Source organism: Anopheles nili, chromosome 2 (genome assembly GCF_943737925.1).
Source record: "Anopheles nili chromosome 2, idAnoNiliSN_F5_01, whole genome shotgun sequence".
NCBI lineage: Eukaryota > Metazoa > Arthropoda > Insecta > Diptera > Culicidae > Anopheles > Anopheles nili.
The window spans coordinates 33064709-33088938 of record NC_071291.1 but is presented as its reverse complement, the minus strand read 5'-3'; the positions used below and the strand labels follow the sequence as shown (position 1 = coordinate 33088938).

At 48.1% G+C, this 24230-nt stretch overlaps 4 protein-coding genes across 7 annotated transcripts; 3 read left to right on the top strand and 1 right to left on the bottom strand.

The window, feature by feature from the left end:
* Positions 1–750: 750 nt before the first annotated feature.
* LOC128721565 (histone-lysine N-methyltransferase SETD1B) lies at positions 751–4449 on the top strand. Its single transcript, XM_053815331.1, has 4 exons — positions 751–1093; positions 1154–1228; positions 2653–2697; positions 2774–4449. Exons 1-4 carry the CDS (start codon positions 751–753, stop codon positions 4339–4341), a joined length of 2031 nt encoding a protein of 676 aa, XP_053671306.1. The 3' UTR covers positions 4342–4449.
* An 18-nt stretch (positions 4450–4467) lies between these two features.
* LOC128721564 (HEAT repeat-containing protein 5B) lies at positions 4468–12802 on the bottom strand. 4 transcript variants are annotated; one of them, XM_053815328.1, is made up of 7 exons: positions 10812–12802; positions 10459–10732; positions 10189–10221; positions 8091–9391; positions 6858–8003; positions 5500–6788; positions 4468–5275 (listed from the first exon to the last, which is right to left on the bottom strand). In XM_053815328.1, the coding sequence occupies exons 1-7, from the start codon at positions 12770–12772 to the stop codon at positions 4902–4904; spliced, it is 6378 nt and encodes a 2125-aa protein (XP_053671303.1). In that variant the 5' UTR covers positions 12773–12802; the 3' UTR covers positions 4468–4901. The 4 variants fall into 4 exon arrangements, with proteins under 4 accessions (XP_053671303.1, XP_053671302.1, XP_053671305.1 ...); XM_053815327.1 differs by having other exon boundaries at positions 5515–6788; XM_053815330.1 differs by lacking the exon at positions 10189–10221.
* A 5109-nt stretch (positions 12803–17911) lies between these two features.
* LOC128721769 (putative glutathione-specific gamma-glutamylcyclotransferase 2) lies at positions 17912–18777 on the top strand. Its single transcript, XM_053815563.1, has 2 exons — positions 17912–18109; positions 18181–18777. Exons 1-2 carry the CDS (start codon positions 17912–17914, stop codon positions 18667–18669), a joined length of 687 nt encoding a protein of 228 aa, XP_053671538.1. The 3' UTR covers positions 18670–18777.
* A 1125-nt stretch (positions 18778–19902) lies between these two features.
* Positions 19903–23266, top strand: LOC128721761 (pyruvate dehydrogenase phosphatase regulatory subunit, mitochondrial-like). The gene is made up of 5 exons (XM_053815551.1): positions 19903–20505; positions 20981–21824; positions 21881–22662; positions 22716–22906; positions 22971–23266. The coding sequence occupies exons 1-5, from the start codon at positions 19903–19905 to the stop codon at positions 23224–23226; spliced, it is 2676 nt and encodes an 891-aa protein (XP_053671526.1). The 3' UTR covers positions 23227–23266.
* Positions 23267–24230: the final 964 nt, after the last annotated feature.

Here is a 24230-nt window from a genome sequence, read left to right as displayed (position 1 = left end):
CATTTCATTTTAATTTGCGATAGATTTATTTATTAGTAGTAAAAACGTGTGTTGTATATCAACGAAACCTTCGATATGTTTGCTATGTTTGAAAACTGCTCGAATTGAAAGCTGCGTGTGATTAGCTCAATATTTATCCATTCGAGCAGACAACATAGGAGACTTGGTTGGTTTATTTGCTAACATCCTTAGCACAAATAGTCGGTTTGTTTTACCAATGATTAAGTCGTTAACACAAAGGTCCTAGAATAACTTTGAAAATGAATTCATTAAAAATATTGCAATATAATTGCTTAGAAAATAATGTTTGCTTTTCTGTGTGCCTCAGCTAATAAGTCGGTGGTTGGTAAAGAAATGCGGCTGGTAATATAAACGTCAATACCAGGTTTCTCCTCCGAAGAAACGTCAAATAAACAAATTATCAAAACAAAAGTATTTAACGCTTGCAAAATTTTTAACATTTTAGTCTCCTTTAGCTACTTAGTGCACTGTACTTTAAATAAGCCACAACGAACACAAAAAAATCTATTTCATGTGCGAAAAGAAGATAACGTGTGAACTAAATGGGTGAAACGCAAATCTAGGTAAAGGCAAGGTGTACGAGCGAGAACTTTTTGCGATCAACCCTAACAGTTGGCAAACATCGCCGGTTTAACTTTAAATAAGCATAGATTTAACAGTGAAATCAAAACGCAAACATAGTTCAGTTTAGAAATCATTCACATCCTTATTTCGTGAAACTGTGCAAAAATGCCGATCCAAAAGAAAAAGGTAAAAAAGCCAAAAGAAAACGAGACCGCTAAACCTTCAGTCAACATCAAGCAAGAACCGGAAGAACTGAAACCTCTAAGTGCGTACATCGACGACCGTCTCGAACTATTACGGCAAGTATTTTCATGTGTTAAGCCAAAAGAAATCAAATACCTTCTGCCTGATTTTTTGGAGGGCAAATCGAACGATCTTATGAAAGAGCGTTGTTTGGACGAACTTCTGGGAATTTCTACCAAGCGACTGCATTCGATCATTACAAACACAAAATGTCCCACGGATACAGAGTCGTCTTCGGAAAATTCGGATGTAGAGAAAATAGAAGGTACGCATGAGTTGGTAGATCAAAAACGAGCTTTATAATAATGTTTTTCAATGATTTCAGAGCATATTTCATTGGATGAAATCTCATCAGAGTCGGATGTAGACGGTAAACGTGGTATCAAGCGAAACAAAAAAGGTACGTATCTCTCTCATTGGTCCATTGGCAGATCCAACGGCACGTAACGCATCTCCATTTCGAGCATATCCTCACTGGAAGGTGTTTCACATCCGGTTACAACACAATTCCCACTGTGTAAAAAACCAAACCTCTTTCCATAAGCGATAGCACGGCAAATCGATCGCTGTTTTGAGGCTTCTATTGATGGTTCGATGATCGGAACTAAATATTTCCTCATCAAAAGCTGATCAGCTACTTCGAGAGACCGTTGTAAAACAAACACGATTTGATTTATATTAGCCAAAGACATTTCTATTGCCAAATCGGTGGATTCCGTGTAGGGCAAAATAATTGCGCTGGTATTTCCTTCTTCTGCAGCAAAATTCAAACATTTCATTATAGGTCGATCTTCTGGGGTAATACTGTCGTTTGAAATTTGTAGATTCTCAGTCTGTTTTCGATTCACTGCCCTTAGGTGATCTTGTAACCGATTGAGATCATAAACGGTAAGCGTGATCACGTCTGCCTCTTGAATTGATTTCGGAATTTCGTCAGTAACTAAATGAAATAGTGCCACCTTATTCAATTGCTTTGCTTGCATCAAAAGGTCCATATCGTTCGTGGCGAAAGCATAAAATTTTTGTTGCAAGTTGCTCTGCAGAATAGTACCATCTCCGGACGTAATTAATTGTAAACCCTGTTGGACAAGTTGGATGCACTGTTCGGAATCAAACAATTTTTGTATTGAACCTGGATCCATTGCTGGTAAAACTACAAAATGACACCCTTTGTTGAACATTTGTTCACATTCTTCTACTGTTAGCTGGTATGATAAATCATCGTCTTCATTGCAATTTTCCTCGCACTGAGCAATTTCACGTGTAACAATGCCGTTTGGTTCTAGTAAGCCACCGCGAATGACTCGACATGTTAAATAGTTTGGAAGAATCCTTGCTACCGTGAATTTTACTGCTCCAACAGATAACTCATCTCCAACGTTTGTGGTCTGCAGATTATAAAAATTGGAAATATGTTTGATTTCATCAAAGCATTGAGTCTCGTATCTAACATCCGATGTGAAAGTAATCATTTGTCCTTCGACTACTCCGACATGTTTCCTTCCGGATCCAAATTTTACGCGGGAATGTGGCCCACTTAACTCACAGATAATTCCCGTAACCACTTTCCAGGGGTGGCATTCGTTAGCATGGCGTTGTCTTGCTTCGTTGCAACGTTCTATCACTGTTTCACACTCGCTCGGATTATACAATCCGCATTGAATGTACAAAAATGTGACCCCCAGTCTTAGGGCGTACTGCAGCTCCTCCAAACTGGTGTCTAGCTTTACGTTCACTGCCAGCTTCTGCCAAAGCAACGCATTCTCTCCGATGAATTTCATAATAAGAAAATTTAAACTTGTCGTACTTGTTTCGTATTTCCAGGCGACACCATTAAGCAGCCCGATGAGCAGAATGGCGAGCCAAAATGTAAGAGTTCACGGAATTTGAAGCTTTCCTACTCGCAATTTGTAATTGTTCTTACGTTGATCTCTGCGTGTTTCAGCTGAAAAAGAGATGACCGTTCTGGAGTTGCTCGAATTGCAGGCCCGTGCTCGCGCAATCCGTTCACAGCTTGCTCTGGAACCGGTTACTAAGATCGAAATCGATTCCGAGCACGAAGGTGAAGATGGTCGCCATGGTGACATCGATACGGATGATGAAACGAAGCTGCCAACAAGGAAGCGATCATCTTCCAAACTTTCTACAAGCACAAGCGAATTCCCCAAGAACGGCAACCAACTTAAGCACGAAAACAACGGTCAACAGAACACCACGAGGGTGCGCTTGAAGCGGAATTTCCGCATCCGAAAGGTGGGCGATGATGACGATGACGATCAAGAAGTGTCCAGCAACCCTCCGGACTCTGTACACGAAAAGCCCACTGAACGCCAAGTGGTCGAAGTGGTAGATCTCGCAACAACGGTCTCGGTGAGTGCAGCCTTGGAGGAAAAACCAGTTGCAAATGAAAAAGCGTCCGATTCAGAAAACAAGTCACAGAAGTTAGAATCTGAACCGGAAGCTACAGCAACGACAGCAACCGGCGTTGAAAGCGTGGAAACTATCCCCGTAGAAGAGGATGCGAATGCGCCAGATGCCTCGGTTGACCTTGATGTTTCCAACGTACCGGAAGCATCTGATGCAGACGCTCCGGCAAAGGATTTAGAACGCGAAAGTTCCCCGGAAGTCATTCCTGTTGAAGCCAGCCCGGAAACGCTATGCATCTCGTCCGATTCCGAAGAGGAACGTCTCGCGAAAGAACGAGCCTCTATTTTCGTGCCCAACATTGAAGAACTCGATCGGCAGGCGAATAAACCACCAACTCCGGTGCCGGATAAACCTGCGGAAGATACGGAGCCCGAGGAGGGAGAAATTTCGGAAGAGGAAGAGGTGCCTGTGCCTGCCGAACCTACGGCTGCGGTTGAAAACGAACAAACAGTGAAAGATGGCTCGAACGTAGCGGAAGAGCTTGCGACAAATGAAGGTGCTCAGGGTAATGCCACTATCGGGAATGATGGCGATTCAACGGAGCCTGCGAAAAGAGACGAAACCGTGGAAGGGGACACTCTCGAAAAAGCACAAAGCTCCGAAATACACACATTATCCTCGAGCAGTGAATCGTCGGAGTCGGCGAGCGACAGTAGCTCCTCCGAGAGTTCCTCAGACGAGGAAGAGGAAGAACCTAAGAGCGAACCACCCAAATTGGACAACTCCGCACACGACGACGAGGACATCGTGGAAATTCACGACTCAGGCGACGAGAACCTGCTGATGGATGATAAGCCACCGGAGGAGGAAGCAAAGTCCTGGAATTCGCGCTGGCTCAAGAGCAACCGGGTGGCCAAGGTGATGGCTGCCTCGCGCTTGGGTAATAAGGTGCGTGAAAAGCTGAAGAAAAAGAAACAAATACAGCTCGCGGAGCAGCAAGAGTCGGCAGCGATGGATACGGCGGAAGCAGCCGCACATTCATCACCCAAACCCGCCGAACCGGTGGTGGAATTGCCCACAAACGTGGAGCTAGGATCGGTTGAACACTACCGGGAGCTAGTAGCGCAGCAAGAGAGTAAGGACTAGAAGCGATCAAGCGCAACCTAGCGCTTCCTTTTGGTTGTAACATTTGTGTGCTCCCACTCGCCGTTCGCAATCACTAATCCACCCGCAATAAAGCAAGCAGCAGAAGGCACAACACACAGGGGGTGGTTTCTGTTTGTCACTTTAATACTTTATTTTCTATGTTTGCAATTGTATTAATTGTTCGTCTACCTGGGGAAAGGGAAATTCATTTACGTTAGAGAAAGTGGGGCCCGGTTAGCCCCAGGGCGCACCAACATCCGAATGTTGCACGTTAGGAAGCGTTTATCCCCCGTAAGCTGCACTTCTTGGGAGCTTGGGGATCTTGCGATAGGGCGTATATTTGCATAAATAATATTAGACTCTAACGCTACGAGTGAGTAGGATTAGGAAGAGAGAATTAGCGCACATTATACATACAATACAATTCTCGCATTTCGATTTTGATCGATAATTGGTACGGTTTAACCCCGGCCGGAATATGCCCGCAAGCGTCGTGTCTGCTTTCTGCAACCCCACTTAAGCATCTCTCTCTCTCTGTCTGTCTCTCGTGGTGGTACATTCTACGCAAAGCTAAAATTACTGAAATCCGTTTTCAGCTGTATCGTTGGTTTCTGCTGCTGGGCGGCACTGTTCCGGGCGGCCGCGTTCGCCGCCTCGCTCTTGCTCTTCTGCAGTGTCGCGTTCATCTGGCTGCGCTTGATGGCTGCCTCCAGCTTTCGGCGCAGTTCCGGAGCCTGCGCCATGAACGTTTTGAACTCCTGCGGGTACTTTAGCCCGATCTTCATCAGCCACTGGATGGCGTGGTCGTTGAGTGCCGCCACGCACTTTGACTTGGTGGCCGCTGAGGAGCTGTTTGTTCGTTGTTGCTGCTGCTGCTCTGGATCGTCCAAGTAGTTAATCAGGATCGGCACAAGCAGCGTTAGCATTTGGATACCTGGGTGAAGCAAAGCAAAAGATTGTCAGTAAAACATCCACCGGTGCTTGTTTCTTGGGAGGATGAGGAGAAGATCGTCATTGCGCAGGTTATTGAACACAAATTACCTTGCATCAGTTCGTCTACTCGAAGTGCGTACGCGTGCAAAAAGTTTGTTAATAATGAAACAATTAATCACGCATCAACACACCAATCATCTGTTAACTAACGAAACGAAACAAAACTGTCCTGATACTTACGATTCTGTGGTTCCGCCAGGGCGATAAGGGTTTCCACCGTCGTGATGCCCTCCAGCACCAGTGCCAGCTCCTGTTCGCTCGCCGGATTGCGCGCTTCCTCCGAGTACAGATGCTCGATCAATCGGGGAGCCAGCGCGTGAATGTACGGCGTCGATACCTTCAGCTCACCGTTGGCAAATATCGAACGCATCGTCTGCACGCACTTCAACCGAACCGGCATCGACGCGCTCTGGAAACACTGCCGGAAGTGGTTGATGCAGGGGTACTGCAAATTCGGCACCGACACCACGGCCGCCGGTGAGTGCAGCAGAAACACGGCGATCGCAAGCATAACCGTCACCTCGTCCATCTTCGTCTCCTCGCAGCCGGTCTTGGTGAGATCGATAATGCGACCGAGGGCGCTCTGGAGCAGCTTGCGCCATTCCTCGCCGGATTGGTCGTGCTTTCCGTACCGATCGGTGGCGAGCGTTTTCATCAGCTGCACGGCCGCCTGCACCACCACGTTCGTGCTCGCGATCAGGGACTCATCCAGCACGGACTTTGTGGCCACCTCCTTGATGACGCCCGTCGTGAGGTACAGAATGGTAGGCAAAATCGAGAGGGCGCCCAGTGGCGAGCACAGCTTTGGCAAATCGTTCAAGCTCTGGATCGCGTTGGCCACCAGCAGGCTGTTGTCGTCGCCAAGCTTTATCAAACCATGTTGCGCTTGGGCCAGCTGGCGTTGCAACTGCTCGTTAGCCACCCGGGTGCTCTGTGACGGGTTCATGCCGGGAATTTGGCGAGCCAGCAGACACAGGACGACCTCCAGCACGGCGTAAACCAGCGATTTGCCTGGTAAAATTTCACCCTCTTCGCCGCCCTCTCCGAGATACTCCACGTCGAGCGTGGCACCTTCCGGTTCATTGTTACCATTGTCGGGGGCGGCGTTCTCGGTGGAGACGCCCAGTTTACGGCGTTCCTCATCCTTTTCGCGCTCCAAACACTCATTTGCCGCCGCTATCGTTTGCTTGAGGATCGAGATGCACAGGTACTGCACCTCCACGCTGTCACGCGTCAGGATCAACCGGTGCAGCACGTTACACAGCTCCACCGGAAGCGTTTTGTTCTGCATCAGCATTTCGCGCGACCACGCCGAATCAAACACGGTGTACAGCGATTGCAGGCACGCGATCACACTGTCCAGCTTTTCGTTCGTTCGCGTACTGCACAGGGCTTCCATGCAGATGCCAAAGATAAGGTGGAACCGATCCGCACTCAGGCTTCCGTGCGAAATTGCCGATGGAACTGGTGGCGTCGTCGTTGTGACCGAGGTTTGTCCCTTCACCGGCGCAGAAGGCGACACATCGTTCGCGTTCGCTTTATCCTCCGCCTGTTCGCGAGATAGCTGCTGTTCGCTCTTTGTGAATCCTTCCGCGTTTAGCCACAGGGCGGCCGCGTACAGAATCGGTGGCCACGCCATCAGATAGTGCGGTTTGGACAGATTCATCGTGTCGTTTGTGTAGAACGCACCACCGTCGTGAGGTAGCTGGCTTGCGAATTCCGCTGGCAGCGATAGCAGCGCGTAGTCCTTCAGCGCCGCCAGCCAGTGCATGGACAGATTGTCTAGCTCCGGTTGCACCAGCGATAGTAAGCTTTCGCCGCGGCTTTCGAAATCCCCGAACTCGTCGTCGAACGCGAGCCGGTTGAATTCCTTCGGCTGCATCGCCGACATTCCGGGCAGCTGGGACGCACCGCTCGCGACCGTGTTGAGCGTCTTCAGCATCTGACTAGCCGGAGCTGATCCGTGAGCAACCATCGCCATAATGTAGACCTGACCCCACGCCTTTAGAATGCTTAGCTTCTCGAGCGTGGCCATGCTTTCGTTGTACAGTTGCGTGCTGTTGGTGCGACTGTTCAGCTTGCTCAGGTTTGACACGAGCAGCTGATGCACGCGCCTCAGATCGTTCAAATCTCGTGCCACACCGGAACCGATCCACGCGCTGCACACCTCGCAGGCAGCTGCCGTCACGTGTGAGGGTGTGTCCTGCGAGAATGCCGGTCGAAGAGCCGCTCCGACTTGCGCCTGGAACTGCTCGAGCAGCAGGTGCCCGGGAAACTCGGGTTCCGGCACATGCGCGAACTTGTCGATCACCTCCTGCAGCGTCTTCAAACCTTCCAGTCTCAGCTGGTCCGAGTCACTCGTGGCCGCCATGAACGCCATCCGGATCAGATCGGACAGGTGTAGGACGAGGAAATCGCCCCGGGATTTTGTCATTTGCATCTCTTTCGCCGCAAGCAGATCGAAATGGTTGGCGCTGGCGTTCTCGCACGTAGCGATCACCTTCCGCACGCATTCGGCCGCAAAGACACGCGTTGGCCATCGCGGTTGCACCGCCGGATGCGTCGCCTGGTGGTCTTCCGCGTGGAACTCCATATTATCGTCGTCCTCGTCGTCATCCCCGTCGTCTCCGTCGCCGTCCGCTGCCGGTGCGTCTTTTCCCGTCGATGCGCTTCCGGTGCCGGATCCTGCCCCGGCCGTGCCTCCACTGGCGGCACTCCCGGCGACTCCCGGTACTACTCCTTCCGCACCGACCGACGAATCCGACGCCACGGTGAGCACGTTCTTGCACATGCTCAACCACTGGGAGAGATTTTCGGCCGCCAGGATCTGTAGCATCGATGTGATCGTGTCGTGGATGTTCCGCACCATCTGGCTGTCGCTTTCCGTGTCCAGCATTCCGAACAGCACACCCGGCAGCCCGTAATCGGAAAGCGCGTACCGGTCCTCGTCGCTCACCAGATTTGCGGCGTGTTCGCACACCTCCTTCGCTTCCCGTGTCGTTAGCTGCCGCAAGCAGGAAACAGCCGCCTTGCGCAGCATCAAATAGTTGCTGCTCAGGTTCTGACACAGGTTAGGAACTAATGACGATAGGTTAACATTGCGCGGAGCAAAAAGGTGCAGCTGCTGCAGGCATCCCGTTGCCTCCGCCTGCACCAGCGGATCCGAGTGAGCCTGCATGATGGCGGCCGCACACAGGAAGGACGATCGTGCGGTTGCAACGGAATTCGAGTCACCCTGCAACTCCGGACCGATTGTCGTGATTAGCGCGCTCAACACCCGCCCAATGCACTGGTGCACGTCCACGTGCGATTGAGGTACGGTCAGCAGCAGCTTCAGTGCGAGCGATAGCGTCGGTTCGACGTACCCGCGGAACATTGGACCACCCGAGTCCGCTATCAGCGAGAGGGCGTACAGAGACCACACCTGCACCACCGGCGAGCTGCCGTCCTGCGCGAGGGCCAACAAAATCGACACACTCGTGTTCAGGTGCTGCGACGAGCCCATTCCACCGACATACCGATGCAGACACCCAAGCGCCAGCGAGTGGCCAGTGCGCGTTACAACGTCCCGGGCGGATTTCAACCGATCGAAGCTAGTTTGTGCCAACTCGGCGGTGACCCGGGAATCACCGACTACTTGTGCGATGCGTCCCAGTGCTTCACCGGCGGCACATCGTAGGATCGGATTTGTGCTCGTAAGCGCGTTGATGATCAAATTCGTTGCACTCTTCCGGACATCGTCCTGTCCGATTGCCGATTTGGTTTCGGTCAATCCCTTTAGCCCACTGAGTAGGGCTGTGAAGATGTTCATCTGAACCGCTTCCTGGCGGGAGCTCTTCGCGTGCTTGATACACTCGCCAAAATGCTCCAGCATCTGCAGCCGGTGCTTGTTCGCCACCTTCGGGAAGATCAGCCCGAACAGGATTACCGACATGTCGATCACGGCCACACCAAGCGGCAAGGGACCAGGACATTGTTCACCAGCTGCTATGCCGCGGTACAAGCAACAGGCATCATGTTCAAGCGCTCCGGACCCGGCGGCACTGTTCGGTTGTAGCTGGAAAGGTGAACACAAAAAAGCGCATTAGTTAACACCGTCAATAACTGTAGTGCTAGAACTATTCCTCATGGAGGAGGAGCAAGCATTTTTGTGTTGTTGCTAAATGCACTACCACTCGCTAGAGGGAGGAAAAAAAAGCTCGATAGTTTAAACAAGCATACGTGAAAAGAATGTGTTTCGAACGGTTTGGTGAAAGTGGCGAAAGTGAATGTACCGAGCTACGGTTGCATTTGTTTTTACTCTATGTTTTCTAACGTTTATTTCATTTATGTCAACGTTGTCATGATAATATCAATCAGTCATTTTAGTCATGGAGAAATGATAATAAAATTGCATTAAAAAAATTTCCTACAAATTACGCAAGAGAGAATGTATCTAAGCGTATACGTATTCTCAGGGCAAGATTTACAAAAGATATTTTTTTTCGCCGTGTGTACTAACTTTCCATAAGCTGTTGACACAGCGCAAGATAAAGAAAAAAGCTCGAAAAAATACAGATTTGTACAAACTTGTAAAGGCGTCTGTTAGGAAAATACTTCAACGGAACAAAGTAAGTGCAACCGGCTGCGAATAGGCGAAACAACAAAAACAAAACAATGTATTCGATGAAAAGTACGACACAGTTGATAATGGTAATGGGCGGATAGTAAAACTATGATGAGAAAAACGAAACGAGCTTTAACATCAAAATGCAATCGAAAAGTGCGCATCGAAAGTACTCGAGCATAAAAAGCCAGCTGGAGGATCGGCAAGCATATCACGGGACAAAAGGCGCTAGAAATGTTCTCACTTACATAGTCACCGTCTGCTTTACGGTTCGGTTCCATCTGTTTTACATTTTTGGTGTACAATACGTTTTAATGCCATCGCATTACATAAAAAGTGTATAACGAAAGAGAGAACGGTACCGTCACGTACGATAAGACAAATGGGAAAATGTTAAAGTTTACATTACAATTCTGTGACGACAATTGTTTCGTGGCGCCCAAGTGGACGTTCCACACCGTTCGCTCAAGAAAAAGACAATCTAATTGGCACGGAACCAGGAAATAAGCATCTCTCACCTGATCCTCAATCGTACGATGATCGGTGTCCTGCAACCAGGTGCCTAATATGATCGAATCGTCACCGTGGCACATCTGCCGCAGGAACGATGTGGTAGTGTTGGCCGGATTTTCCGTGAGTGTGAACTCCGACACCAGCATGCGGAGTAGGTGCGTGTACGACGATTCTAGCGCATTTGCGGGCAGCAACGCGAGGGTTTCGTATAGCCTCAACCGTACCATGGCCGTCGGTGCTTTCAAATGTTGTCCGTAGTTTTTCAGCACTGACGTTATGCTACAAATAGAGAAGAAAATTATTAAAAAATTCCAGAAAGCACACACATGTGCCGTTTATTAGCATTGGCGAAACTTACTTTATCAGCATAGCCAAAGCGCTTTCGATGGGGGTTAGCAAACGGCGCGTGATATCATCCGTAACCAGCTCCGGACAGTGCAACAGGAAACTATGCATCACTGACAGCGCACCAGCGCGACCCTCTAACGTAACCTGCCACGTGAACGCATCCCCACGTGCCTTCTCGGATTCGAGCTCCTTCGTCGAGCGTGGGAACGCATTCCGCCACAGTAGCAACATCCGTGGCAGCAAACCCTTCACTACTGGGACGCCCAACGTCATGATGGCGCCGATCAGCAACCAGCCGGCCTGCGTTCGGTTCAACGATAGCCGGCTGTTTTGACTAGCTGTACGGAGCAGCTCTTCGGCGGTGTTGAAAATGATCTTTCCCCGCGTGTGCGGTATACCGAGGGGCGAATATCGCACACCACCCAAAACGGCCGCCAGTGCGCCACTGTAACCCGAGATCGCATCCGGTGAGGTGCGCATCTTCTCAATCGCATCGATAAATCGATCGATTAGCGGCGTAATTTGGCTCGGCACAGCGACACAAACGCATCGCAAACACCAGGCCGCGGCCAGGCGAGCTGCCATACAGGGGTGAATCAGCACGGCGCAAATTGCATCGATAAAGTTGAGTGACTGATCCGCTAGCAGGTTTTGTGCGGTGGTGCCCAACAAAAGCACCAGACTGCCAAGCTCCTGAAGCGCGCAGACAAGCAAGTGTTGGCTGAACAGCGTTTCTTGATTCGAGTCCTTTGCATTTTCCGGATTAAAGTCGATCGAGTTCATCTGCTTCGCGATCAGGTGGATCAGCTCCTTGCAGGCCGAGGATTGGGCCTTCTCGCCGAGCATCTTCCCGATGACGGAGCGCAGAATGAAGTTGATGCATTTGCGCGAGTACACCGCGTCGACGTGCGAGGAGGCCGCTTTCGGGTTCGCCACCAGATCCAGCACGTGCACCAGGAACGACTGCATGTTGCGCTCCAGCCAAAGTCCTCCCATCGTCTGTACGAACACCACGTACGCGTGGGTCACGCCGACACGCACCTCTCGGTTCACGCCCGAGCTACCCTTGATGATCTCGCCGGTGCCTTTCAGGAAGGAGACGCCACCACGCAGAAATCCGGACATCAGCACGCCAAGCGCCTCGTCCAGGGACACCGGGCGGAGCGATTTCGTGCTCGAGGACGAAGCCGTCATGCTGCTGAAGTTCCGCAAACTGCCATTCTGCGTGCACGCGATCAGGGTTCCGAGCAGCTTCGCAACCGCACATCGCACCTCGTAGTTGCAGCTGTCGAACGCGCGGAAACACAACGAGGCCAAGCTCTCCAGCTCCGTGGTGTAGAGAAACGGTGCGTGCTTCGTCATCTCCAGCAAACAGTTGGAGGCTGCCACGCGTACGGCCATCACGCGATCGGTGAGACAGTACCGAACCGCCTTATAGATGTCCTTGTGCACGTTCGAAATGGCCGTTCCCATGCCGGCACACACCTTCTCCAGCGTCATCATGATCTCGATGCGCGATTGCGATTCCGCGTTCTTGAGGGATTTGAGCAAAATCTGCACCGTTTCTTCGTACGAACGGCCCATCATGCGGCCCAGCTTCTCGTACATGCAACCCACAACGCAAGTCGCGGCCAGCCGCGTCGGCAGATAGCTCGGCGAATCGTCCTTGTTCTTCAGGATGTCATTGCACTTGTTGACGGTTTCAAACAGCAGGAAGGTGTCTCCGACGGAGAACAGTGTGGCCAGGCAGCGGGCGATTAGCTTGCGCGTCGGGGGCCCCGGAGCACCCTGGATGTGCTGGGTCAGCTGCTCCACCAGCTTCTTCTGGCAGCCTTTGATGTCGGACTTTTGGGCCGCTACCAGCACCTTGTCGAGAAAGCGTAACCATTCGAAGATGAACACCGGACGCTTCTGTTCCGGCAGCTGGCTGAGGGCGGTCTCGTTGAGGGTTAGGCTGTGTGAGAGCTCCATCCTGGCGCTTTGTTCCGCTTCTTCTTCTTCTTCGTTTACGCCCTCGAATGCACTGCCGTTCGGATCGCAGCCTGACGCAGCTGCAGGAAGCTGCGGGAAGTGCTTTAATGAGGATGTCGCGGCGTCGCGAATATATCTGAAAGAATACACATCAATTAGTATGCTGTATCTAAATACCGAATCGAATCAAACAAGTTGCCATGCAATAGACATTAGTATCCCTGCTTTAATTCAGAAAGCCCAAACAGTAACTTCCGCTGTTGAAACAAGCAGATGCACAAGAGACAAATGAAATCATCCCCGCAGATGGTTCGTTCTGGCCGTATCGGTGTTTAAATATTGAAACACATTAAATATGAATAATACGGGCGGCTATTTCTCGGTGATCGGGCCAATACAACCGGTTGAATCATTGAATGTGCTTTCGTGTGGTCGGTTTGTTGAGGCAGAAGCCATATACGGTGCTTAATGTCCAGCAACCTTCCTTATACTGCCACCGGGGGAGTCCGTTGAATTGGACCTCTTGGACGAACGATCACCAGCAACTTTTAGAAAGATCATTCTATTGCCCGTGAGCTGCCCAGTAGATTTAAGCATTTCATTGCCCAACACGGAACAGTTTCAATGTAACATAAAGAAAATATTTTGGTTTTTGAAACAATGAAAAGTATTCCGAATCACGTGAACGTTCATCCACCCATACATCAGAAACGAATTGACCATAAACGGCGACTCAACTTGGGTTGACCATGAACATGAGTCAACAGCGAACGGCCCTTGTCCTTGTCCTACAACGGTACCAAACCCTTTCCCTGTCTCGTTTAACGGCCAATTGAATGGATCCCTTTGCGATCTTGACTTCATTTCTATCTCTGCCATCCAGCACATCCGAGTGTCCCCATTCCCCGGGAGAGATTACTGCATTTACAGCTCATTGGTAGCTCAATCTCAGTTACCGAAACAGTGATAGATTTTCCATATGGCCCATGTTGGTTGGTTTTCGTGATGGAGGCAATTCCTTAAAAATGTGGCATGCGCTATCGAATGGGCACTTTTCATTCTGCTTGCAAAATCACTTGGCGGCGTGTCGAATTTGGCTTTGCATTCCTAAACACGAAACACTTTCGGGATGCGTCCGGTTTTGTGCTGGATAATGAAAATATTACCCAGCAGGGAACGATTAATTGCACTGTGGAAACGTGGTTCCACACCAGCACTTTGTGATCCGCACGATCAGGCGATCGGTCGATCGAGGAAAATGGAGCGGAAGGAGTTGTTTACAACACACAAATGCGCGAATCGGAAATTTTTACACAAACCACCATCTGGAACTTTGCGACCATGCTAGGTGAGTTTTTTTTTAATTTCGTTCGATTTCGTTCACTTTTCCTCCAAATATCTGTATCGGTCTGTTTTAACCAATCCTACATCCACGCGAAGGTTAACTGCTGGAATGCGCGCTTTTCTCACGTATCGATTCGCTGTACCGATAAGGATAAGCGAAACGTTGCCGGGACTTATCAGCACAAAAAATCTTAGGGCAATTTTTGTAAAGCTTTTTTGACGATTAAGCGCAACACACACGCATTCGGTTATCTTTTCCACCTCAGCCATCAACCATTTTAGCTGCCATCAACAACTCAACAAACGCGCACAAGACACCGAACGGACTCATCGATCGTTCGTCACGCGACACTGTTACGGACCAAACTAAACCAAAGCGCGCTCGGTCCGGACAAACCGGCAGCAGAAAATTGACCACGATGCATTTATTACCGGTTCCGCGGTTCAGCGTTCCTTTTTTATTCTTTCTCTCTCGTCCACGCACACTCGAGAAGACGTGTAGCGTGTGTTCCTGCCGTTGCCGCAAGTGAGTGGAAAGTGCAATGTGGAACGGCCGCGGTCAAAGGACCATGCCATGATACAATTTTTGGTGCATCATAGCAACCGCTCGCCCAAGAAAGGACCGAGAAGGAGCATCCCTTTTTACAGAGCCATCGACCCAATAAAAGCCTTCGATTGGAGCCATTCTCTCTATGTTTTACTTTACGCTTCTCTCGCTTTTTCTCTCAATCTCTCTCTCTCTCTTTTCTGTCTTTCTCTTTTGGGTGGCTTTGAAAGGCCGGAATGTTTTGAGCCTTCTTTGATGCCCCCTTCGTAAGTCGTTCACACGCGGGCATGAAGGAATCCTTTCGTTTGTTCTTCCTATTGCGTTAAGCGTAGGCAAGTTATCATAATCGGCGGCATTCCGTGTATTCACGGCATAATGTGCGTTCACGCTGGGGCACATAAAATGGAGTGATTACGGATATTAACATTCCATCGAGTGTTAGCTCCGTGGATTATGATTCACGCCTTCACAATGTTATTATCTATGTTCTGCCTATTTGCGGGAAGGTGCCATTATATAAAATAATAAACTCAAGTGTTGTACAATTTGTATAGATAATGTTTTTTAGGTAAACGGCCATATCAGGCAACCGCATCGTCACGAAGCTTCCACAGGTACAATGAGCTGTTTGCGAGGCATTAATGGCTCGCGTGGAGCACACGTGGGCGTCTTTCGGAGGGGCAAAAAAAACGATAAGTATAATTCAAATTTATCACAAACTATTACGTTCACTCAACACGAGAGCTCATCCGACATCGAACTCGACTTAGCGCGGAGGTTAACCATTATTACGCACGCAATACTTGCGAGTGCTTTTAGGGAATCCTGTCCGCCCAGAGCATCCCTGTACGAACCATCCAACCGAGATATGCTGCATCGCAACATACAGAGAGAGAAAAGAGCGCAGCTTTAATGTTCATCTTTCCGGTCGTCGTTTTAGTCTGTCTGCCAAACAACCCATAAAAGACGACTGACGCCGGTCTGGCCACCATAGCCTGGCACATAACCGACCATAAAAGTGAAATTCTTTTTTTTTTGGCAACCACCGCCCTACGGCTAGGTATCGAGGAAGTAGCTGGAGAATCGATGACCGAGCGACGTTTTATTTTTTCAGCAACGACAAGGCGATCATCTCTCCCAGGACATGATGCGGCAACAAAACAAAACGCAAACAAACGATACTAAATGATATGATACATTTAGGGCATGGTTATACGCAGTGAGTTTGGTAGTTCATTGGAAGTGAAATAACCCGTTGCACAATACCCAGGAGAGGTATGGTAACTTTGTTTTATGTAAAGCCCCGTTTTGTTGCTACTATCTACATACTCTTATCTACTTACAACTTCTTTCATTCTCTTATTGGAATGAATCATGAATGCAAGTTTAAATCCCTCTCAAAGAAGCAACCTTTTACTTTCAGATTGCTTATGTCTATTTCCCGTCGCTTATAAATTGCGCGATTCTCAGCTACTTATTGCTTTCGATTTGAATAATAAGCCTCCTCTCAGTCTTGATTCTTATTCCGCCCCATTCAGCTATCGAACGGTGGGTGACGCGTGCAAAGCTCGCTAAATAGTGCTGTTTGGACGGTACGTTCCTCTTTGGGCCACACGCGTCCGAATTCTTTGCTAAAGTTGCGTACATTGCCATAAATTGTGTCCGCCCACGGTCGACGCGATTCTCACCAGCTACCGATCCATCCACCCATCGGTCCGTTTTCGTCCGTCCCTGTTCAACGGGCCGCAACCGACATTCGGATGAGGTTTATACTAGTGGTGGTAGTATACTTGCACGCACCACATCACTGGGCCTATCAGCGGCGCATGGATACAATCGAATGGTCAAGAAAAAAATCCGAACTATCGCCACCACCGGAATCGCATGGCCACATTGCCGATGCTGGCACACTGACAAATTTGGAAAGTTTCGAGAGGCAAAAAAACCACGAAACTCCACGATTCCGCGATGGTGGACAACCTACGCACGTTATACTCCTAGACTCATAATGGACAATCAGAATAATATCTATCAAAGCTGAAGAAGTAAAAAAAACATGAAAAAATGATATCATCAGGAAATGGGTCACAGGCCAAAGATAGTGGTGGAAATATACAACGGCGTATACGCGATTTAGCAACATACCGAGTACGGTGGTTAGTTTCAGATACTGAATGCGATAATACTAGCAACGTGCACTTACGTTCTTTACAATTCCGACATTATTTCCACGCAGCTCAGCTGATTTTCGCAACACTTTTATCGAAGAAGAAAATTCGTAGCGCACACGCGTCTGCTTCTTCTTTCTCTATGCACGAAATTTCACATTTCTTGCCTCGTTGCACAAGCACAAGCTTATTCGTGTGTTTTTACAAACATACAGCGATAATTTGACGTGCACTCGAGAGTTTCACAATCGCAAGGTTACTAGGAGCTTAGGTTACTAGCAAATTGTAGAAATCACACAATTCTGCACAAGATACTTTTTAATCCAAAACAATCGCACGCAAGCACACACACGCGCACACGCACGCCTCGAGCCAGCATGCGCTGGCAAAACAAACGTCATCGCGAAATGTCAAACAGTTTTCAAATGGTTTTCTTTTGTATTTGATCGTTGGTCTTGATAAACTTGTATAAATTGTAAGTAGCTGAGAATCTATGAACTTTCAATTCAAAAAGCGAAAATTTTTCTTCAATAACATGCAGATTGGGTTTACTTTTCCCCAACATAGTGTATGGAATTCCATTTGAAAGTTCTTTGAAAAACGGCCTATAGCTATCAAATTCTCTACCCTATCCTAAAGTGCTGGTATATTTTTAGTATAAAAACGGCAACCGGTTGCAAAATACAATAGAACCTATATATAATCTATATTTTTGACTGTTATAGATTACTACGGTTCCAGAAAAAAACTGTATTTTTGCCAATATAGATACACCAAGAGTGCCAACAAAAAAACGAAACTGAATCCATAGAGATGGATGATTTAGGAAATATACCCTTAATTTAACTTTTGTAAAGCGAATTTCAATTGTTTGTTTCGTTATCGTCTAAATGTAGCTTAAAACGCCACCTCCCGTCTGACAGCCGATTCTGCAGTCCCATCGCAGCAAACAGCTGATTTGTATTTACATTTTTCCAGCCAAAAACATCAGTTCTGGGGGAAGCTAAATGCATTAGGTGGCCCACATTGGCACTACTAAATTTTTCCCGAGTGCTTAAATTTTCGAAGATAATTCGAATGATGAGTGAAGTTGTTAGTATCAATATTACATCAGCATTAGACGACGGGAACGATGAAAAGGACATCTGGATCTTCGGATACGGATCGCTAGTCTGGAAGGCTGATTTTCCCTTCGAAGAAAAGCGAACTGGATACGTAAAGGGATTCTTGCGGCGATTCTTTCAAAACAGCACGGACCATCGTGGGACGGCAGAACGGGTAAGAGATAATGCACCACCGTATGTTGTGTGAATGTACTTCTTTCAAATGTGATAGTTAATTAATTGTAGCCCGGGCGAGTTGTTACTTTGGTCCACGCTGAGAATCCAGAGTCGAAAGTCTGGGGAATGGGATATCGGATTGCCGCTAGAGAAAAGCTCCAAGTACTGAAACATCTCGACCATCGAGAAAAGAACGGATATGAACGTCATCTGGTCAAGTTTTATCCTTACCCTTGGAGCGCAGAACAGTTGAATGATGCGCAGCAAATTTTGCTGTACGTGGCCACACAGGACAATCCATCGTTTGCTGGGCAGCAAGATGATTTGAACACAATTGCCGACCAGATACTAGTATGCACTGGCCAGAGCGGTAGAAATCCGGAGTACGTCTACAAATTGGCAGAAGCGATGCGCCGGCTATACCCGGGCGAGCAGGACGATCATTTGTTCGAACTGGAAAAAATATTGCTCCAGCGGGATCCATTGGGTTCGCTATGCAAGCGAGAAGCAGCTCCCGACGCAGAAATACAACGGTCCGAAACAAGCAAAGAAGGGTAATAGCTGAGAATACTACGTAAAACCAAAACCATGGCTGGTGAAACTCATGCAGACTTTTTCAGCAATAAGATTGCAGTTTGAAAAAAAAGGAAGCGTTGATTGATTAAAAACAACCTATATGAGAGGTGTGAAGTAAATAAAGGCTTCAAAGAGCAGTATTCCAAAGCTCCAAGCATTACAAGAAATTGAGTTTTATATAATTTTACTATACTTAAATATAAAGTGCAGGTATGTGTAGGAGATTTATAATTCGACAACACTTTTCAAATGCATTCAAAACCAACGAGTAATTCTTTTTGGTCCAATTACAAAGGGTTTCCAAACTGCAATGCATTTCGGCATAAAAGTTCTGGCGTTTAAAAAATGTATAAAAATATAGTTACCAAAAACGAACAATCAAAATGTGCTTCATTTTTCGCATCGCTTGACAAAACATGGCTTTAAAAAACGTTCAAAATATCTTTCCTTTCCAAACGCGAATAATTTTGCTTTCAAAAATGCTTTAGTTACCCGCATGTAGTTGGAGGTATAATTGAATTACGTTCAAGTTGCCAAAAATGCCCCGGGAATATACTATTTCTTGCGATTACACGTGGCAAAACTAAATTGTATGTCTTCTATATGCTAAGAGTCGCTAAATACCATTGAATCATACCGCTGGGTACTGATAACGTGACGCATGAGTTCACGGAAGCTAAACAGCTAGACTGAAACGTTGCCGGAAGAAACAACGGGATAAGCGACGGGTCAACAAACCATACGCGTTTGTTTACAAACATTGCACACGCACACGCCTTGCCGCACGACGTCCAAAACATATGGCGAATGGTGGGCGATGGCGTAGTTGGGCAAAAAAAAAACCACGCAAAAAAACTAACCATGCTCGATGATCTGCGCATGTGCCCTGACAAAAAAAAACCCCACGAGCATGATTTTCTCCGACTGTTGACGGACACTAATATTTGATATCGATCACTGTCGCAGAGTCGTAGTAAAGGCGGTGTGTTTTTCCACGCGACCGTGAATATATTTCCGTTCCGCGGCAGCCCGCCTCAACGGCGGCTCCTAATTAATGAGTCGATCCGCGCGACAGCATGCGATCGGACGTGTTCCGACGGCGAGTGATAGATTTAAATTGCATTATGTAAGCCCCAAATTGCGGCGTGCGACTTTAAAACACCCCGTGGAGGAAACCAAACAAGGGCGTAGAAAGTTCGGAGAGCGTGAAGCAAAATGATAAAGCTGCTGAGAATTGGTCCCGGGTCGCGTCCTTGCACTCTGGCCACGGTGCGCCACAGCAGCAGTGAAAGTGTCAACCCTAGCCAAGCACGTGTCGTAGTGGCAGGCGCGGGTCTGCTGGGAAACTCTGTCGCGTACCATTTGGCCGACAACGGATGGAGCAATGTGTTGGTGCTGGATCAGAGCAAAATCGGCAGTGGAACGTCACATTTCGGCTCGGGAACGATTGGACTGTTCAAGCCCACGCCCGAGCGTAACATTGTGGTGGAAAGCCTGCGCTTGTACCAGAAGTTGCACCAGCAGGGTCACGAAATCGGCCTGCGAAGATGTGGTAGTCTTAATTTAGCACAGACGCACGATCGCGTGATTGCGCTGCAACGGCGAGCCGCTTACATCCATCCGACCGGTGTGCAATGTGAGCTGGTGGATTCGGAGACGGCCAGGAAGCTGCATCCGTTTCTGAACACGGACGATCTGCAGGGGGCGGTCTATGTTCCGGATGATTGCATCGCTGATCCAGCGGCCGTCGTGCAGGTGTTGGCGAGCGAAGCGCAACGAAAAGGTGTCAAATACTTCGAAGGTTGTCAGGTGAAATACGTAAGTAGACTAAGGCAAATGAGTTCCACAGGAACGACCAGCTCGAGGGAAGTGTTTATCACCACCATAATCAGGTTAGATGGGTAGTGCCACTAATGGATAGTTGAGCCCTGTCCTATCTCATGCTTTTCAGCTTATTGTGGGATAGAATTTGAAAAATAGACTCCTTAGCTCTAAAGGTATAATCACAAACAATAGTTAAATTGCTGTTTACGTTAATCAGAAGCTATTTTGTTTCTGCAACACGTGATTCTGCAACACGTGTTAGATTTAAAATGTTTTTACCGTTGATAATTCGATAATGTTAAAAGCACAACTGTTCTTTTTTATTGAGAACGCACAAAATTATACACGTGTGGCGAACTCTCCGATATGATGTTTCTCGACGGATCAGCTCACGGTTTATCCACTAATTTGACCTACGAAAGCACCTCCAAAGGCACTGATGAGTTCGTATTTTTTCTTCTTCCTTTAGATCAATACCAAAAATGAACGCGTCCACTCGATCGAAACAGACGTGGGCACAATCAGCTGCGAGTACTTCGTCAATTGTAGCGGCATGTGGGCCCGAGAGCTTGGCCTATTGTCAAAACCACCGGTTCGCGTTCCGGCTTATCCCGCCCAGCACTATTACGCGCTGACCACCAGCTTAAACCTGCCCACCGACGACGATAACCTGCTGCCCTGCATACGGGACTACGACGCGAATCTGTACGTGCGACAGTTCGATCAATCGCTGCTCGTCGGTTGGTTCGAGAAGGAAGCCAAACCGGCGTTCGAAAACACGAAGGACATCCCAAAAGCGTGGCAGAAGCATCTGCACCAGGATCACGATCATTGCGTGCCACTCTGGGAGAAAGCCGTCGATCGGTTGCCGGTGTTACGCGAGCTAAGAATGCCCACGGTCCGCAACAGTCCGGATAACTTCACACCTGACGGGCGGCTAATATTTGGCGAGTCGGCTGAGGTGAAAAACTACTTCGTTGCGTGTGGCATGAATGGGAATCCGCTGCAAGGATCTGGTGGCGTTGGGAAAGCCCTTGCCGAGTGGATCATTAGTGGCACACCGACGATCGAGATGTTGCCGTTCAATGTGCAGCGGTTTCTGGATCTCCACAACAACCGGCAGTACCTGCAGCAGCGTATCCGTGAGGTGGTTGGCCGCCAGTACGCCATCCTGTACCCGAACCAAAGCGAGTACAAGTTTTCCCGGAAGTTGCGCTGTTCGCCGTTGTACAGCGTGCTGGAAGCTCGTGGTGCCGTATTCGGCACAAAGATGGGCTACGAACGGGCACTTTATTTCGATTCCGATTACCGACGTAAGTAAAACTGGCCATTGTTCACTCGTGGTGCTACATTGTTGTCTCATTCGCAGGTGGTGATCCGTTGCCAACACTTCCGGAGGGCAGCTTTTACAAACCGAAGTTCTTCCAGAACATGGAGAAAGAGTACCAAGCGTGCGCGCAACACGTTGGCATCATCGACATATCGTCCTTTTCGAAGATCGAAATCAAACCCGGTGTCCAGAGCGAAACAGAAGCCGGTAGAAACGCGGTCCTGGACTATCTGCAGTACATGTGCGCCAACGATGTGAACATCACCGTCGGTCACATTGTGCACACTGGCATGCTGAACGAGCGCGGTGGTTACGAGAACGATTGCATGCTCATCCGCCAGTCGGAGGATAGCTTTTTCATGATCTCTCCTTCATCGCAGCAGACGCGAATCTACGAGTGGATGTCCCGCAACCTGCCAGACGATGCGTCCGTGCAGCTGAACGACGTCACGTCCATGTACACCGTGATCAACGTGGTCGGACCGAAGTCTACGCTGCTGATGAGCGAACTTTCCAACTCGGATGTCCGGTTGGCACCGTTCAGCTATCGCAAGCTTAACCTGGGTTACGCGAGCGATGTGATGATCATGTCCTTTACGCACACCGGTATGCCCGGGTACTGCCTGTACGTTCCGTCCGAGTACGCGCTGCACGTGTACGATCGCTTGATCACACGTGGGCGGGATTATGGCGCGCGTGATGTGGGAACCCTTACGCAGCGGTTCCTGCGCATCGACAAGTTTATTCCGTTCTGGGGCGACGAGCTGACGAGCATGACGACCCCGTTCGAGGCGGGCGTGTTCTACTCGGTACGATTGGACGTAAGTACGGTGTGCGTATGTCCTGTGTGTTTTGAGCACTCGTTGGTTTACAGATTTCCCAATTGAAGAAAAAGGAAAACTTTATCGGCCGGCAAGCGCTGGAGCGGCAGAAGCGGGATGGGCTGCGAAAGCGGCTGGTGCTGTTCCACGTTGAGGATATCGACATTGATAAGGACGTGTGGCCGTGGGGTGGCGAACCGGTGTACAGGAACAATGAATTTTGCGGTACGGTCACTTCGGCCGGGTAAGTATCCGCGCGAGTAGCTTCGCGAACCGCACAACCCTAAAATTTGCATGGTTCTTTTAAGCTACGGGTTTGCCTCGGAAAAGCTCATTTGTTTGGGCTACATCAGTCGGCCGAAGAGTAACGCGGGGAGCACCATAACGACGGAGTTCATAATGGACAAGGACGCGGTGTATCATATCGATATCGCCGGCAAACGGTTCCGTTTGACGCAACACATCCATCCAAAAGCGGCCATGGCAAGCGCACTAGGACGACAGGATTCGAACAAATCCTACCGCCCGACCGTTGTGAAAGAGAAGAAACAAAACCAAAGCTAAAACAGCGACAACTTTACCTACTGTAGTGGAGAACCTTATCGAGCCTAATCGAGAATGGTATGTTGTTTTTATTATGCACTGTAATCTGTTGTGTACAAATTATAGTTATTTATTTTAGAATAAAGTTTTAAATAAAGTATCAACAAGCTTAAATAACGTTATGTTAATCCAAAATCGGGTTTTCACAAAAAGCTATCTCCAAACTTTGTTGAAGGCTGCTTTTTCCATAGCATGAAGAGGTTTGTAGCTAAATATAATTGAGTTTTAAACATTTTCAGCACTTGTTACACTGTATCATATGAAATTTCTTCGAAATAAGCAATATTATTTCAAACTACACGCATGCAGCACGTTCCGTTACTTATTGGACTTTTAAAAAGCAAGCCAGTGTTTTGCAAACTATACAATTATGAAAAAAAGGTAAACGAACACCGAACTATTTTTTATTCTAAAAAATGTGCATTTTATGTACGTATTCATAAAACATGTGTTCAATAAAAAATATTAAACGAACAGGCGCAATTTGTTTCTCTGCATAAAATTAGGGTGACCAGCCTTGCACGAATTCGTGTTAGAAGTAGCATGCAAACATCGATGAATCGATTCAAACATGGGTTTAAAACAGAAAATATTAAAACAGAATTGTTTAAATAATAGCAACACTTAACCGGAGCCTAATCGTCGTGAAAGTAGTATGTATAAATTGAGTTTTTTTGTGTATCTTTAAAAATCAAGTGTCGACGTCCGACTCATGCATAGTGAAGCAATCGAACCGTAAAACAGTGTTTATAAATGCATAGAACGTTTGTCAACATGTGAAATTTTAATGTTTACTATGGTTTGTGCATGCCGCTGATCACATAACAAAATAAAGGATAAATTTAACGCCAAACTTGGTTCAATCGAATCCACAACTACCTTATTTTTACATTCAAAAGCTAACCAAAGCTGTAGCATCTGATTTTTGTTAGTGTTTAATTGAAAAAGTCATCCATTGCATGAAC

Bases quoted from the DNA above. Each gene is read 5' to 3' on its own strand.
- LOC128721769 (XM_053815563.1), top strand. From the start codon at position 17,912: ATGAGTGAAGTTGTTAGTATCAATATTACATCAGCATTAGACGACGGG. The intron at 18,110-18,180 runs GTAAGAGATAAT...AATTAATTGTAG, and splicing joins ATCGTGGGACGGCAGAACGG to CCCGGGCGAGTTGTTACTTT.
- LOC128721564 (XM_053815328.1), bottom strand. From the start codon at position 12,772: ATGGAGCTCTCACACAGCCTAACCCTCAACGAGACCGCCCTCAGCCAG. The intron at 10,222-10,458 runs GTGAGAGATGCT...AATGTAAAACAG, and splicing joins ATCGTACGATTGAGGATCAG to ATGGAACCGAACCGTAAAGC. The intron at 8,004-8,090 runs GTCGGTCGGTGC...CGGCACCGGAAG, and splicing joins CTCACCGTGGCGTCGGATTC to CGCATCGACGGGAAAAGACG.
- LOC128721761 (XM_053815551.1), top strand. From the start codon at position 19,903: ATGATAAAGCTGCTGAGAATTGGTCCCGGGTCGCGTCCTTGCACTCTG. The intron at 21,825-21,880 runs GTAAGTAAAACT...TCTCATTCGCAG, and splicing joins TTTCGATTCCGATTACCGAC to GTGGTGATCCGTTGCCAACA. The intron at 22,663-22,715 runs GTAAGTACGGTG...GTTGGTTTACAG, and splicing joins TCTACTCGGTACGATTGGAC to ATTTCCCAATTGAAGAAAAA.
- LOC128721565 (XM_053815331.1), top strand. From the start codon at position 751: ATGCCGATCCAAAAGAAAAAGGTAAAAAAGCCAAAAGAAAACGAGACC. The intron at 1,094-1,153 runs GTACGCATGAGT...CAATGATTTCAG, and splicing joins GGATGTAGAGAAAATAGAAG to AGCATATTTCATTGGATGAA. The intron at 2,698-2,773 runs GTAAGAGTTCAC...TGCGTGTTTCAG, and splicing joins GCAGAATGGCGAGCCAAAAT to CTGAAAAAGAGATGACCGTT.